This window comes from Giraffa tippelskirchi, chromosome 10 (genome assembly GCF_054371585.1).
Source record: "Giraffa tippelskirchi isolate mGirTip1 chromosome 10, T2T-mGirTip1v1.2.pri, whole genome shotgun sequence".
NCBI classification, from domain to species: domain Eukaryota; kingdom Metazoa; phylum Chordata; class Mammalia; order Artiodactyla; family Giraffidae; genus Giraffa; species Giraffa tippelskirchi.
In genome coordinates, this window is record NC_137284.1 from 74,388,256 (window position 1) to 74,405,702 (window position 17,447).

The 17,447-nt window shown below is 39.0% G+C and overlaps 1 protein-coding gene across 6 annotated transcripts in view; it reads left to right on the forward strand.

Annotated features, from left to right (window-relative positions):
- The window catches only part of HDAC9 (histone deacetylase 9), a 788,642-nt gene that overhangs the window by 584,105 nt on the left and 187,090 nt on the right, over window positions 1–17,447 (forward strand). For all 6 annotated transcript variants that reach the window (XM_081537682.1, XM_081537684.1, XM_081537687.1 and 3 more), the window contains 4 exons: window positions 10,311–10,366; window positions 10,611–10,698; window positions 16,480–16,599; window positions 16,911–17,008. In XM_081537682.1, coding sequence (XP_081393808.1) covers window positions 10,311–10,366; window positions 10,611–10,698; window positions 16,480–16,599; window positions 16,911–17,008 — 362 coding nt within the window. The remainder of the gene's footprint in view (window positions 1–10,310; window positions 10,367–10,610; window positions 10,699–16,479; window positions 16,600–16,910; window positions 17,009–17,447) is intronic.

Consider the following 17,447-nt stretch of genomic DNA (forward strand, 5'->3'; position numbering starts at 1 on the left):
TTTTTGCACTTAAGTTCATCAATAATATTGACCTATAATTTTCTGTTTTGTGGTATCTTTGTCTGGTTTTGGTATCAGAGTGATGGTGGCTTCACAGAAAGAGCTTCATAGGAAGAGCTCCTTTGTCTACAGTTTTTTGAAGAGTTTCAGAAGGACAGGTTTTAATCTCTCTCTAAATGTTTGATACAATTCACTGTGAAGCCATCTGGTCCTAGGACTTCTCGTTTGTTGAAAGTTTTTAATCACAATTGAAGTTTTAGGACTTGTGATTGATCTAGTCATGTTTTCTTTTTCTCCTTGATGATATTTGTTCTTGAGCTAAGGAAAAACCTGGCTCAAGCAGTGTCATGCACAACAAATGTTTGTGCCAGACAATAAGGCAAAAGAAATGCAAAGAAAATGCAGAAACATACAAAACAAATATATTGTCAAGAGACGCAGAATACAGTGTGAAAATCAGATATTTCTATAAGGTTAAAAAAAGTCATTTTAAAGCACTTTCCACAATAGTTCATCAAATGAAAGATTCCAGTAATTTTAAGGAGTAAAATATTTTATGTGTTTCTCAGAAGATGCTACTAAGTCTAATAGGCAGCCTCCTACAAAACGCTGGTATGCCAAAGCTGTAGTCTTGAGAGAAGGAAAAATTTGTAGCTGAGTTGAAAGCAAAGGACCAGAGAGAGTAAAACCAGGGTAGTATATTCATAAGTTGTTTTTATCATTCCTTATGGATTGCTAGTCACTATGGAAGTCTACAGTCACTATGTACATCTAGAAAATAAAAAGGTGAACCAAGTCATAAGGTGATGACCCCACTGTGAGGAGCTGGGGTGTGGGACACTAAAGATATAAATCACAATAATCAAAAATAATAAATCAATCATACTAATTATTCTCAAAAAAGGTTCAGCAGACCTCTAAGGGTACTTTATAGAGGAAACTGTTAGTGACCTATGGAGACTCAGGCATGGTTTCTCTGGGGAAGCAATGTTGGAGCCAAAATGTGCAGACCAGGAGATATTATCCTGGTAGAAGAGAGGGGTAGGTAAGAGAAGGACATTTCACACAGAACTGGGAGCATGTCCAAAGGCTTATGGCTAGGGAAACAAGACTTATTGCTAGGGAAACACTGGAAGCATCTAAAGACTGATGTAGCTAGAGTGAAGAAAGCAAAATGGATGGTAGTACAAGACAAAGTTGAAAAGGTGGACAGAGGCCAGGTCATGTATGCAGTATTGTTGCTGTTGTTCAGTCACTTCAGTCATGTCTAACTCTTTGCGATCCCATGCACTGCAGCCAACCAGTCTCCTCTGTCCATGGAATCCTCCAGGCAGGAATACTGGAGTGGGTTGCCATTTCCTTCTCCAGGAAATCTTCCCACACCAGGGATCGAACTTACGTCTCCTGCATTGCAGGCAGATTCTTTTCCATATGGTATTGGTCACTAGTAAATGGATAGAGTTTACTATGGAAGGATGAGGAAATTTTATTCTAATTGCTTTTGTTTACTAAGTTTAGTGAGAAGCAAAGTCTTCACAATGTTAAAGGGTGAGTAAGGGTTAATGGAGATTTGAAGAAAGAGAAGAAGGTAGAAGTACAATATGAGAGACTTGGAGAGTTAATCAACTAAGAAATATAGTATAATTCCTGGGCAACATGAAGAACCTACTGAAGTTTTAAATCATGAGTTTAAAGGAAGGCCAATTGTGTGGCTTTTCTATATATATTTTGGTGCAGCAAGGGAATGGCTAACCACTCCAGTGCTCTTGCCTGGGAAATACCATGGAGGAGAGGAGCCTGGCGGGCTAGGGGTTGCAAAGGCTCCAACATGACTGAGTAACTAACACTTTCACTTCAGGTGCAGGAACAGAGCAGATGCAAGTTGTATTTAATCAGTTATAATTTTAACAGAAGAGTACGTTGAAGGAAGAAAAGGACAAAGCAACTAAAACTATGTTATGGACTGAGTGTTTGTGTTCCCCAAATGTATATGTTGAAGCCATAACTCCCCATGTGACGGTATTTGTAGAAAGAGTCTGTGAGAATATGTTAAAGGTTGCATAATTTCATGAGAGTGGTACCTTAGTGCAGTAGGGTTGGTGCTCTTCTAAGAAGTGGAGGAGGCACCAGAGTTCTCTCTGTGCTTGTAATCACGCATTTAGAGCATGGCCTTATGTGAGGACTCCAGGGGAAAAGGAGACAGATCCACAAGCCAGGAAGAAAGCTCTCAACAGAAACCAAATCCTGCCAGATGTTAATCTCAACTTCCAGCCCCCTGAACTATGAGAAGTAAACTTACGTTGTGTAAGGCACACAGACCATGGTATTTTATTTTGGGAACCTGAGCAGACCAACATACTGGGGGAATAGGGAATATGTTGGAGGGGAAAAGGGACAAGTTGTTTAAATTTACATGCAGAGAAGTAAATGTAAGCATGGGCTCTAAAGTCTCAGCCATACTAGGAGGGAAGTAAACATGGTGGTGGGGATTGAATGATGTATATTGTATGTCAAAAGTTTAGTAAGGCCAAAGAATTGGAAATCTCAGTGCAGTTGAAGCTTCAACTGGAAAATAGTAGAGTAGGGTATTTGACATTGAGATTTTGGAAGAGATGTCATTATTTATTGGCAACGGCAAGGTCTAGGAGTATGGCTGTAAACAGAAGACAGATTTATGAAAGGCAAGGAGTCAGAGAACTAAGAAATCATGATATTGAATGGATTGTCCGTGTGGTTATTGAAATCACAAATTAACAGAGGAGTGATGGACACAAAGGCAGAAATTCAGAAGGTAAAATATGCAAGGAATGGATATACATATAAGTACAGAGATCTGAGTGATATTTAAAAGCAAAATGAACAGGAATTAGTCATGAATTAAATGAGATAGAGGAAGAATTGGCTTCCTAGGTAGCTCAGCCGTTAAAGAATCTGCCTGCAATGAAGGAGCCGCAGGAGATGTGGGTTTGATCTCACGGAACTCTCACAACTCTCATGGAACTCAATTACTACTGCCATCATTCATTCAAAATCTGTGAAATATTGGATGATGGGTAGTAATTGAGTTCCGTGAGAGTTGTGACATTGTTTACAAAGTAAGGATAGAGAGAGGAGGAGCCTAAGACTGGGGCCTGAGTTGTTCAATACTGAAGTTCAGTATTTAATGAGCAGATTGAGAAGAATGAGCCTAAAGGGACACTGATTCAGAAGTGGAGAGATGAGGAAATGAGGAGAAAATGCAATCACAGAAGACAAAGGAAAGAGACTGTTTTACAAAGGAAGATGTAGCGAATAGTGTTGAAAGCCAATGAGAGACCAAGTAAGCCGAGAGCATAAAAATGTCATCATTTAGTGACATGGAGGCTATTGGTGACCTTAGTAAGAGCTCTTTAGTGAGCTTATATGTATATATTATTATGCAAGGGGCAGCAGCTGGGAGGAGCTGCCACACATCCAAGGTGAGGAGAAGTGGCTGCACTTTGCTGGAGCAGCTGTGAAGAGATACCCCACATCTAAGGTAAGAGAAAACCAAGTAAGACGGTAGGCACTAAGAGAGGGCATCAGAGGGCAGACAGACTGAAACCACAGTCACAGACAACTAGCCAATCTGATTACATGGACCACAGCCTTGTCTAACTCAATGAAACTAAGCCATGCTGTGTGGGGCCACCCAAGATGGATGGGTCATGGTGGAGAGGTCTGGCAGAATGTGGTCCACTGGAGAAGGGAATGGCAAACCACTTCAGTATTCTTGCCTTGAGAACCCCATGAACAGTATGAAAAGGCAAAAAGATAGGACACTGAAAGATGAACTCCCCAGGTCGGTAGGTGCCCAATATGCTACTGGAGATCAGTGGAGAAATAACTAAAGAAGGAAGGGATGGATCCAAAACAAAAACAACACCTAGTTCTGGATGGGACTGGTGATAGAAGCAAGGTCCGATGCTGTAAAGAGCAATATTGCATAGGAACCTAGAATGTTAGATCCATGAATCAAGGCAAATTGAAAGTGGTCAAACAGGAGATGACAAGAGTGAACATGGACATTGTAGGAATCAGCGAACTAAGATGGACTGGAATGGGTGAATTTAACTCCGATGACCATTATATCTACTACTGTGGGCAGGAATCCCTTAGAAGAAATGGAGTAGCCATCATGGTCAACAAAAGAGTCCGAAATGCAGTACTTGGATGCAATCTCAAAAACGACAGAATGATCTCTGTTCGTTTCCAAGGCAAACCATTCAATATCATGGTAACCCAAGTCTATGGCCCGAACAGTAACACTGAAGAAGGTGAGATTGAACGGTTCTATGAAGACCTACAAGACCTTCTACAACTAACACCCCCAAAAGATGTCCTTTTCCTTATAGGGGACTGGGATGCAAAAGTAGGAAGTCAAGAAACACCTGGCGTAACAGGCAAATTTGGCCTTGGAGTACAGAATGAAGCAAGGCAAAGGCTGATAGAGTTCTACCAAGAGAACACACTGGTCATAGCAAACACCCTCTTCTAACAACACAAGAGAAGACTCTACACAAGGACTTCACCAGATGGTCAGCGCCATAATCATATTGATTCTATTCTTTGCAGCCAAAGATGGAGAACCTCTATACAGTCAGCACAAACAAGACCGGGAGCAGACTGTGGCTCAGATCATGAACTCCTTATTGCCCAATTCAGACTTAAATTGAAGAAAGTAGGGAAAACCACTAGACCATTCAGGTATGACCTAGATCAAATCCCTTATGATTATACAGTGGAAGTGAGAAATAGATTTAAGGGACTAGATCTGATAGACAGAGTGCCTGATGAACTATGGACGGAGGTTCATGACATTGTATAGGAGACAGGGATCAAGACCATCCTCATGGAAAAGAAATGCAAAAAAGCAAAATGGCTGTCTGAGGAGGCCTTACAAATAGCTGTTAAAAGAAGAGAAGCGGAAAGCAAAGAAGAAAAGGAAAGATATTCCCATTTGAATGCAGAGTTCCAAAGAATAGCAAGGAGACATAAGAGAGCCTTCCTCAGTGATCAATGCAAAGAAATAGAGGAAAACAACAGAATGGGAAAGACTAGAGATCTCTTCAAGAAAATTAAAGATACCAAGGGAACATTTCATGCAAAGATGGGCTCGATAAAGGGCAGAAATGGTATAGACCTAACAGAAGCAGAAGATATTAAGAAGAGGTGGCAAGAATACACAGAAGAACTGTACAAAAAAGATCTTCACGACCCAGATAATCACGATGGTGTGATCACTCATCTAGAGCCAGACATCCTGGAATGTGAAGTCAAGTGGGCCTTAGAAAGCATCACTACGAACAAAGCTAGTGGAGGTGATGGAATTCCAGTTGAGCTATTTCAAATCCTGAAAGATGATGTGAAAGTGCTTCACTCAATATGCCAGCAAATCTGGAAAACTCTGCAGTGGCCACAGGACTGGAAAAGATCAGTTTTCATTCCAATCTCAAAGAAAGGCAATGTCAAGGAATGTTCAAACTACCACACAATTGCACTCATCTCACACGCTAGTAAAGTAATGCTCAAAATTCTCCAAGCCAGGCTTCAGCAATATGTGAACTGTGAACTTCCAGATGTTCAAGCTGGTTTTAGAAAAGGCAGAGGAACCAGAGATCAAATTGCCATCATCCATTGGATCATTGAAAAAGCAAGTGAGTTCCAGAAAAACATCTATTTCTGCTTTATTGACTATGCCAAAGCCTTTGACTGTGTGGATCACAATAAACTTGGAAAATTATGAAAGAGATGGGAATACCAGACCACCTGACCTGCCTCTTGAGAAACCTGTATGCAGATCAGGAAGCAACAGTTAGAACTGGACATGGAACAACGGACTGATTCCAAATCAGGAAAGGAGTACATCAAGGCTGTATATTGTCACTGTGCTTATATAACTTATATGCAGAGTACATCATGAGAAATGCTGGGCTGAAAGAAGCACAAGCTGGAATCAAGATTGCTGGGAGAAATATCAATAACCTCAGATATGCAGATGATACCACCCTTATGGCAGAAAGTGAAGAAGAACTAAAAAGCCTCTAGATGAAAGTGAATGATGAGAGTGAAAAAGTTGGCTTAAAGCTCAACATTCAGAAAACTAAGATCATGGTATTTGGTCCCATCACTTCATGGGAAAAAGATTAGGAAACAGTGGAAACAGTGTCATACTTTATTTTTCTGGGCTCCAAAATCACTGCAGAGTGTGATTGCAGCCATGAAATTAGAAGACGCTAACTCCTTGGAAGGAAGGTTATGACCAACCTAGATAGCATATTAAAAAGCAGAGACATTACTTTACCAACAAAGGTCCGTCTAGTCAAGGCTATGGTTTTTCCAGTGGTCATGCATGGATGTGAGAGTTGGTCGGTGAAGAAAGCTGAGTGCCGAAGAATTGATCCTTTTGAACTGTGGTGTTGGAGAAGACTCTTGAGAGTCCCTTGAACTGCAAGGAGATCCAACAAGTCCATCCTAAAGGAGATCAGTCCTGAGTGTTCATTGGAAGGACTGACGTTGAAGCTGAAACGCCAATACTTTGGCCACCTCATGCGAAGAGTTGACTCATTTGAAAAGACCTTGATGCTGGGAAGGATTGGGGGCAGGAGTAGAAGGGGACGACAGAGAATGAGAGGGCTGGATGGCATCACCGACCCAATGGGCATGAGTTTGTGTAAACTGCAGGAGTTGGTGATGGACAGGGATGCCTGGTGTGCTGCGATTCATGGGGTCGCAAAAAGTCGGACACGACTGAGCGACTGAACTGATGCAAGATATATTAGAGATAGATGACTGAAGCAGAGGCGAAGAAAACACAAAAAGAGAAAGCAGCTTAGACCACCTTTTCAAGATTTTTAGTGTTAAAAGGAAGAAAAGAAGTGTGACAGTAGGATTAATGGAAGTAAGGATGGAGATGCATATTATGTGTGTGTACATTTGTATTGTCTTAAGTTAACATATATGTATATAATTTTATTTTCAAGATGGCATGAACTTGAGCCTATTTAAATTTTGATGAAATGAATACAGTTGGGAATTTTAATATGAATTTAATACGTTATTGAGGAAAACACTAAATGACAATGGAAAAGTAGGAGGGGATGTTATTCTAACCACAGTTTTAGAGAGAGATTCTAAGAGAATTACCAATCCTCCAGTGCACAAGAGGGAAAGAGAGCTGGATTGCCCCAGGACTCAGTTCTTGTGTTCTGTTTGCTCTCTTTCTGGGTGATCTAGTTCTTTTTTCCAAAAGAGAGTGTTGCTGGGGGTTGGCGCAATGGGCTTCATGTTCCCAGAGCAGCCATGAGAAAGAACACAAAGCTCCATCTGCTGCTGCAGGCAGGTTGGTGAGATGCAGGAGAGCAAATAGCTGCCACCTGACCAGATTATGGGAGAAGCAGCCTTTCCAACTTTCAGCTAAGAAAATACAGGAGCAGGGCCCTCAGAAAAGACTGGGAAAATGTAGGGGACTTCTCCATTCCTGAGAACGCAGTAGAAAGTATGGGAACATCATGATGAGTAAGGAAATATTTGTTATTGGCAAGAAAATAATTTTCAGTCTAAAACCAGGTAGTTAAGTAAAGTGGTAGAGGTTACTGAAGAAAACTATATAGTGAAAGGCAGACCTTTTGTTCAAATTTGACTATAAGAGAGGAAGATGGAAATAAATTCTATTTATTAATTCTATTAATAAATTTTATTTGTCTTCTGTAATCTAGCTAGTTACCTGTACAATTTCACTTCCATTTTGTTCCTTAACGTGAACTCTATTCAGCTTGATTTTCTGTACATTATGTTTTTGAAAATCCTTTTTTCTGAACTATTTTTTGTTTATGCTTTCCCCCTGCCCAGAATATCAGTTAAGTCCTTTTTCACCTCTGTGAACACAACTCTACTTGTTAGACCCTTTAAACTTTACCTTTCAACCTTCTCTTTGTTTTTTCACTCTGGAATAATTGATGTTTGTTGTGAAATCATTTGGAAAATACTTGAAATTTTTAAGTAAATGTAACCCACATAATAACCATCACACAGATAGATCATACTGTATATATTATTTTTAACACTAATACTTCTAAAATTGCTATCTTTTCTGTTCTGCTGAATATTTGTAACAACAAAATTTTAATGACTGTCTTAATATTCTGTTGTATAGATGGACTATATTTCATTTAACCATTTGCCTAATATTAATTAACTTAGATAATTTTCATTTTTCCTATTGTAAATGAAACATGACCTTTTACACAAACATTTGTCTACACAATAACACCTTTAGGACAAAAATCCTTTAAGTAGTAATAGATTACTAATTCAAGGGTAAATGTTTTGTAAAGGCTCTAAATGTATAGAGGCAGATAATATTCCAGAAAGACTATAATAAGTTATCTTCCTGCAAACAGCATTTATGAATATGTAGGTACCACCCCGTGAAGTAGTTTTAAAAGTTTTAATAACCGAAGTGGAAAAATGGCTTCCTATTGGGATTTTCACCTGCTTTTATTTGATTACTAATTAAGGTGAATATTTTTTCTTATACTTATTGATTTTGGGATGTCTTCCTTCTACTGTCTAGTCATGCCCTTCACACATAAAACATAGTATTTTAATTTAATTATAAGAGACCTTTAGTATTAACCTAATTATAAAATTTTGTTACATGCTAGTTATATTACCTTGTATTATATTTGTTGTTATTTTCACCCTAACTACTGTTTTCCCAACAAAGTATATTGCACATAATCTAATTTTTCATTCTCAGAAGTCATGTAGCACTCTAGAGTTTCACTCTACAATCTTAAAAATCACTCCCTATTGTCTTGTGTTGTTCACTAATAGTTTCTTTTTTGCTAATCTTTATAGCCACAGAAATAGTGAGTTGCTTAAAAATAAGAATATAGAATATGTTCATCATTATTCCTAGGTTTGTAATTGGTATTGTGTCACTGACTTCTAATTTGTTTCTGGCATTATCATTATGTAGGGGCTTCCCTGGTGGCTCAGGCGGTAAAGGATCTGCCTGTAATTCAGGAGACCCAGGTTTAATCCCTGAGTCGGGAAGATCCCCTGGGAAAGGGAATGGCTACCCACTCCAGTATTCTTGCCTGGAGAATTCCATGGACAGAGAAGCCTGGTTGGCTATAGTCCGTGGGGTTCACAAAGAATCAGACACAACTGAGAGACTAACACAACAACAACAATAGGCCCATCAAAATACGCAGCGAATTAACTCATTGTATGTCAGTTACCATTATGTTCTAGAAAAATTTGTGTATATTTAAAGCTTGTGGGAATAGATTATTTTTCTTGGGAATATTTTTATGCTTGTAGTAAGACTTAGAAACAAATATCCCTGGGGTATATTAAAATTATTTGAGATTTTTAGGATTGTGTATTAAAGAAACATTCTGTTGTGAGCATATTACTTGTGTCATAGTTAAGTGAAAGGTGGTGTGAACCATCTGATAAATGATTTCTTTTTTTCACATCAAGTAACCCAACTTTTCTGAGCATGCTGGCTTTGCAAGGATTTATAGTTGCCTGCCTTCATGCTGGAGTTACTTCAGCTTTCCGTGACGCATTCCAACTAATCTGGAGGTTAAGGCATTCCTTGATCATGGATAGATCTGATTGCTACTCAGCCCTGGAATTCTTTATAAAATTCTAGAATGTGGGCTAGAAATTGACTTAGGGAATCCAATAAAGTTGCAAGTCTTGGCAGTCATCCAAGCTAAATTTATAGACTGGAAGAAATATGGGCTTTCCATTGTTCTTTTTCACCTTTCTGGGGTTTCTTTTGTGTGTATGTGAGTGTGAGAGTGTGAATTTATCATTTTGCTGACACTGGAGTGGAAATAACCATTGAGGGCGTCCAGCTAAAGAATTTTCGCTTTGAATCTTCCCTGGTCTTTCCGAACTTTGACCTAAACCTGAACCAAGAATGAACTTGTTCTCCCTCTCTAGGATGCTGGTGTCATTAAATAAGAAGTGGTCCTTGAAAATGAATCACACTAGGATAATAGCTGATATGCCATTTGTCTGCTTGGTACAACTTCCAAACCCCTGTTCTTCGCCTGGCTCTGTGGGAGCCTTCTTTCTGAGACACGATCTGAGAAAACGTGATCTATGTATTGTTTCTGTTCATTCTATGAAATGATATTGGGGGCACGAAAACATTTTCTGAAGCCTCTTGTAGATTCCACTCTTTTTGTGTGTGCCTGATGCTCTTGGTACATGGAGATCTAAGCAGTCCTCTCCTATCTGATCACTGAAAATCTGTCTTGTTCCTACAGAATGGATTTGCTGTGGTGAGGCCCCCAGGCCATCATGCTGAGGAATCTACAGCCATGTAAGTACCAAGGACTGCTGGCCATCTCCCAGCGCCACGGTTCCTGGCGGTCACCTGCCCCATGCATGTCTCTGAAGCCTCTAATTGTTAGCAGATGGACTGAGAAATCTTGCGAGGTACTCCCAGAAGCAGATTTATGGCTTCAGAGATCATATAGCATTTTAAAAAATGCTCTGAACATTATTTATAATGGTTTTCCTGGCTGATTTGCTTTCTTATTTCTCTGTTCTTCTCTATTCCGCAGGGGGTTCTGCTTTTTTAATTCAGTTGCAATTACCGCCAAATACTTGAGAGACCAACTAAATATAAGCAAGATATTGATTGTAGATCTGGTATGTATTCCTGGCCAGAGCTGCATTTTCAGTGACTGTAGATAAAAGGGACTGAATTTGTATTTCTCTGTTAGGTTGCCTTGTTTTTAGCACTTACAAACAACTGAAGGGTGTGTTTCCTTTGAATGTGGAAACTCATTAAATTCAGGATTGCAGTTCTGAAACCATAAACATTCACATTTCACTTTCATGGTGTTAACTGCAATTTAATGAGAAGAAGGCGCAGATCGGGGCAACTTTTATGATCCTTAAATGAATTGATACTTCCACAGTTAAAATAACCCAACAGAACCTGAATTTACTTTTCCCTGCAGAATATAGACTTTAAATAGTCAGATGTGCTGGAAAGAATGTTGTTGCTTTGGTAACCAATTGGCCACTTCCCTTGGTTAGCAATCATGTTGCTTGTTGTGCAACAGTGGTATTATTAAAACAAGTCAGCGTGTCATTTTTATTTTTTTCTGAAAAGATCTCAGATCATGTATGCCAGTTTGGGATGACTGCCGGCAGGAACCCTGCGTGATTAAGAGTCAGAGGCATTCGATTAGTCTTGCCTTTTTAACATGATGCATTCTTACACAATAGAGTTATAATTTGTTTAACAAATGGTTTGTTTAAATGCAGATGACACTTGGCATGTTGTCTATAGTAGATTCACGAATAATGAGCTGGAGATCTGCCCCATACAAAAGGACCAGCCCAGGAAAGGGCGAAAGAAAACTGACTGGTGATTTATGAGCCCCGTTTTCGGTTTGCCTCCAGTTCACGAGGAGGTGTAATAGGTTGTCTGACAAAGCATAGACAGGAAATGAACCCTGGCATCCAAAGCGAACCTGCTGCATCTGCACTTAATTAATTTTTGCAGGTGATAAAAGATTTAAAGGCAAAATACGTTAGAAGTTTTTTTGAAGTGCAAGGCTTAATAGTCTAAATCTTGTTCATATCTGCACTCATAATTAAATCTTATTGGGAAGCCGTGGCCTCAGCGCCTGGTCCTCTGATTCAGTTCGGCAGGCCTGCCGGAGGCGGGGGAGGGCAAACAGAGCCCTGTGAAGAAACACTTAGTCAAGTTAAAGGAAAGAAAAAGAATAAAAGGCTGATAACCGTTTCTAGCATTCCAAAGGAGTGGGTGTTTTCCCAATACTGTATTGTAGCCTTCCTACAGTTCCTTGGTGCTGAGAGTATTGAAACCCAGCTTTCCAATCATGCTGAAGTTTCAGTGTAGGTCATAGTTCAACATTAAAGAAACGTGTTGAAGGCCTAGATATACTACAGCAGTGAGGTCTTAAAATTTTACAAAAACGAGGACATCAGTTCCTATTTTCCCATGTATATACAAAATGACATTTTAAAGAATGAATAATTATTGGCTTGCATGATTTATAGGATAGTAAATCTTTAAAATAATTTTAATATGCTTCAAAAGCACTTAAGTTCTGCTAGAAAGATAAGCTAAAAACTTGAAGAAAGGGCAGCAGATGAAGACCAAGGATTGTGAGGAAAATCTTTCTACACATTCTAAATTTGTCAAAATTATGCAGGAAAGAGATTGGTAAACTGTCACCCTGTCTTTCAGAATTTCTTCGTGTTATTTTCTGGGGACTCTCCACTACTAGGAAGATAATAGCTGTTAAGAGCCTCTTTGAAAGCACACGTGTGACATCCAGACTCTAGAGCAATGGACTGTACAATAGACATGAAAGCTAAAATGCCTGGATGGTGATGGATGGATATCTTGTGCCTCAGAGGATTTGTGTGTAAAGCTTTGTTTTTGTACATTCATATAAAATAAAAAGATTTGCGGGATATAATTTGCTATGATTTATAAAATAAGTTGCTTGGTAGCTACCAGGAGTGTTCTGTAAGCTTACTGGCCTTTGATTATGAATTTGCTCCATTATCCTACATAAAGGACGCTGATTTCCCAGCAGGCTGCAGTAGAAGAGAAGGTTTTGTTTCATGTTCTCTAAACATACGAGGTTCTTTCCAAAGGGTTGCCTCTGAGATCACCACCAGTCCGCATATTCTTGCTTTCAAGTCTTCCAGATTCTGCAGCTGCAGGAACACTTTGAGGAAATTCCCCTGTTTCTTCCAGCTGCTGAGAAGGAAGTTTTAAAGTGCCACGTGGCGCTGAGACATCCGTTCTCTCTGGCTGACAGGTCTGTTCTGCAAGTGAGCAGAGGAAAAGTAAAGGTGCTTCAGTGACAAAAGATCTTCATTCCTATGTAGCCAAACTCACTGACTTTAGCTAACTGGTAGGAACCGCAGCTCCACCAGTTCTTGGGCCAACAGAAGCCAGAGCCACTCTGTTCCAGCAGCTAGATTCATCATTTTTAGATGCCTACTAATTAGAGAGCCAGCCTCTATTTGAGGCTGCGGCCAGATTCAGAGGCGTTGAATATTTTAGGCAGGGGTGATTTCTAGTTTATCTGGGGAGCTTATTCCTTCTAGTTTTCCTTCTGGGGAAGATTCAAAAGACCTTTAGATTTGTGAGGAAAGGGAGCAGGTACACTCACTTTTCAGCTTGCAAGTGATTGGCTGTTGTGTTCAGAGCATGAGCCTGTCCTAGGATGTGCCTGCATGACTCAGATAGCTTTTATGTAATGTGATGTTCAGTTGAAAATAATACATTTTAGGCTATATTCATTTTTAAAAAGGATGCTTCAAATGTCCTTAGATTTTTGGGAATTCAATTTTTCAGTCAGACACCAAGCTTGACCCAAGAATTGCCAGTACTAAATAATTGTAAGTAATAACATTAGTTGATAGAATATAATTTATTCAGAGCTATTTTAACATTGTAGTGAAAACATATTGGCTCTAAATCCTTGCATAGAATACATTTTCACAGTATATCTTTAACTAGTAAGCTAGTGATTTTTTAGTATTTTCCAGCAAATCTTAGATGCAAGATCTGTTTTGAGGCTGTGAGTTATTTGGTTCATTTTCTTACTATAGCAAGTCCTCATCATCACCAATGATTGTCTTACATTGTTGCTATGGAGAACAAGTCCTCAGATCATACCTGACCAGTAGGCACTTTGTATGTGTATTTTCAGAGGAAGATGAAAAAATACTTTCAAGAATATAAGTTGCCCAAAACAAAAGGCACATTTGAATTTACCTATATCTCTAAATGGCACCCCACTCCAGTACTCTTGCCTGGAAAATCCCATGGACGGAGGAGCCTGGTAGGCTACGGTCCATGGGGTCCCTAAGAGTCGGACACGACTGAGCGACTTCACTTTCACTTTTCCCATTCATGCACTGGAGAAGGAAATGGCAACCCACTCCAGTATTCTTGCCTGGAGAATCCCAGGGACGGCAGAGCCTGGTGGGCTGCTGTCTGTGGGGTCTCGCAGAGTCGGACACGACTGAAGCGACTTAGACTTAGACTAAATGCTTTGTGAATATAAATATGGAGTAAAGAATTATCCATGTAATTTAGAATGAATTTGTAAATTTTAATGAATAGTATCTTTTGAGGCCTTATTGTGCTGTGGGCAAGACTGTATTTCTTATTTTGAAATTTATGCAGTGATAAGCACCCAACCTGTTTTTCAAAACAAATGATTTTATATCTAAGACAGATTATCTTTTATTTGACTGTCTTAAATAAACCTTTACAACATCAAGACAATATTTGACTGGTTTTCAAACTGTTGATATGTCTAGGCCCAGAGCACGATTTTTCTTAAAACACTGACTGAAAATTCTATCTTGTAATGGAAACAAAGCTTTCTATCAGTGTTATTTTTCAAAGTATTTTGTTTGTCCATCGTCTTGATATCCATTAGCAAATTCGAGACATTGTGGGTTAAATTATTTCATTTCTGTTCTCATAAAGGAAAAGTTTTACTATCTCCCCCTTCCTGTCCTTTGAACATCCTGAAATCCAAGATTTAATATTTTTCAGTATGCTGTTTTTTCTCCTGATATGTGTATGCCTTTAGCCAAGACAAGTTTCTGGAAGGTTGCCTATCTTCCCCAATATTCTATGATTCCTTAATTGGATATGTGTACTGTATGAAAGAGGGAAGGTATATTAGTGTATGTCTGCACTGTGAATGGCAAGATCACTTCAGGCTTTCATAAATCACCAAATGGAGGTTTTGATGGTGTCTAGTGAGGGAGTTCTGGGCTGGAGGTTGAAGTGGAGACAACTTATATAAACCTCAATAAGGGGAAGTAATGACCACCAGTCTCACTTCATAGTTTTACCAAGAGAATCAAAGAGATAATGAATGTAATTATAAGTTAACAGCATAATGGTTATGAGTTTGGCCTTAGGAGTAAGAAGTGGATTCAAGACCTTGTCTTGAAACATTACTGAAACTCTCCAAGTCTCAGTCTACTTACCTTTTAAATTAGGGATAATACCATATACCTCATATAAATGTTAAATAATCTATATAAGATGTTTAATATGGTACCTGACTCATAATTTTTAGGAATCATTGTTGAAAATAGTGTGATTCATACTGATATAAAATAAAGTACAGCATAAGTAGATAGTTACAAGTAACCAAAAAATTTTTTATAACAGAGCCTGAAACTATATATGTTACACATGTAGCAGTAATACAAATATATAGGTTATTTGCTTTTAAGAGTCATTTATTTTATTTTGTTCAGAAGCTATTTAGGAACCACATTAGTTGAGACTCTTAATGCTTGAGGTCTTTTAGTAAGGACATTTGAAAAATGCTATTAGTTTTATTTTTCCCATATCTTGTGTCATTTCTAGCATGTTTGTATCAGAAAACAATTAGAAAAAAGAGCTATTAAGTTTTGTATTATTATTGAATATGAATGCCATAAGAATTTCTTTCATTCATTTTGATGAAACTGACTTTTTTTTTTTTGTGGAAAGGGGGAATGGTGTAGGGAAAGAAAAAAGAGGAGGAAGGAGGCTGGGAAGAGAGCCATAATATAATATTAAAATTAGGCAGATTGGACAAGATCACATAAAGGCCCATGCCTTCGTTCTGCTTTGGCCCAAATGATTTAATAGCTAATGAGCTCATGCTCCTGTGTCTTCTACTCTTGCCGTCACAATTTTACCAAAATAAAGTATGAAGTCCTTTTTGCATCTGGCATCTCTTTTGAAGTCATTCTAACTGCTGAGGGACTGCTAACTGAACTGAACGCTTCAAGAAAGCCAATTTACTCAGCTGGTTGCAAAGCCTTTGACCTTAATGGTGGGACTTGGCAAATCAATGCATACACGTATGTTTAGTGTTCTGTCAAGAATTGTGAAAATGCTCTGTAAGCCATAGATCCTTCTGCAGAATACTGGTTTGTAGTTTAAACATTAGTCTTTCTTCAGAGGCCAATGAGACTAGTTAATTAAGCCTGAGGGGTTATGAACTGTTGGCAGTTAATAAGTCATAAAATTCCTCCATAAAACAGGATGCAAGATTCCATCACTGAAGCAAAGAGTACAAAGGGCCGGTGTATAAATATCTAATTGTACCAAAGGACTGGCCTTTCTCAATGACTGCTCATCTGGAGTCTCCAGGGCATATTCTCTGTGGTTTCCTGATTTTTAGAAGCCAGTTTAAAAAATGAGTGCATTAAAGGGTAATTTGCCTGAAAGTTCAGGAAGTAAAGGGGGGATGGTGTGGAAGCAGGCTGAACACGAGAAAGAAAGAGGGATACAGAAGACAGAAAATGAGAAGGAGGGTGGGGTAGAAAGACAGGGAACTAGACATCAGGAAAGTTGTCTCCACACAGAGTTAGACGTGACTGTATTTGTCATCTGTTTTCTTTTCCCTGTAGGATGTTCACCATGGAAATGGTACACAGCAAGCCTTTTATGCTGACCCCAACATCCTGTATATTTCACTCCATCGCTATGATGAAGGGAACTTTTTCCCTGGCAGTGGAGCCCCAAATGAGGTTCGGTTTATTTCTTTAGAGCCCCACTTTTATTTGTATCTTTCAGGTAATTGCATTGCATGATTACCCCTAATTTTCTTGTCCTTTGCTGGTGTTTTAAATTACACGAGATTACTGAATTGTCCCACGGGACCAAGAACCAGTGCAGAACAAGTGCATAACCCAGAGCACTGGTTGTCAAGCAAGGTTGGACTGATTTGACATGTTGTTTGATGTTTATTTCAAGAGCACATATGTGTTTGTTTTCCTGTCTTCTTGCTTCTTCCCTGTGCTCTCCTCTACCCACTGTGGTGTGGTTTTTCTCTTCCTAGGTTGGAACAGGCCTTGGAGAAGGATACAATATAAATATTGCCTGGACAGGTGGCCTTGATCCCCCCATGGGAGATATTGAGTACCTTGAAGCATTCAGGTTGGTACTTCTTTCTCTGAAAGTGCAAAATTAGAAAACAAAAGTCCATTGAAACAACATGAAATGCAAGAGAGAAATGTAAATTTCTGACCAAACAGAGTGGTTAACGGAGCCATTGTATGGCTCCAAAAAAATGTTTGGTTTGGGGGACCTGAATATTGCTACAAAGACAAGGAATATGACTATCCAAAAAAGTTACATCAATACCTAGGTGTAGTTATACAGGTATGTTCACCAGTGGCCGGCATGTTCCTCTCTTTACGCCAAAAAAAAGGAAAAAAAAATTATTGAGTAATTCTGGAAAAATCTGCCTATTATAACATATGATGTGATTTAAAATGGACATTCGCATATTGACTGCTCTGGGAGGCCCTTCACTACCTATTTCACTTTTTTGAACAGGCATGTCCCAAACTTCACTGGGCTATAGAATTTTTTG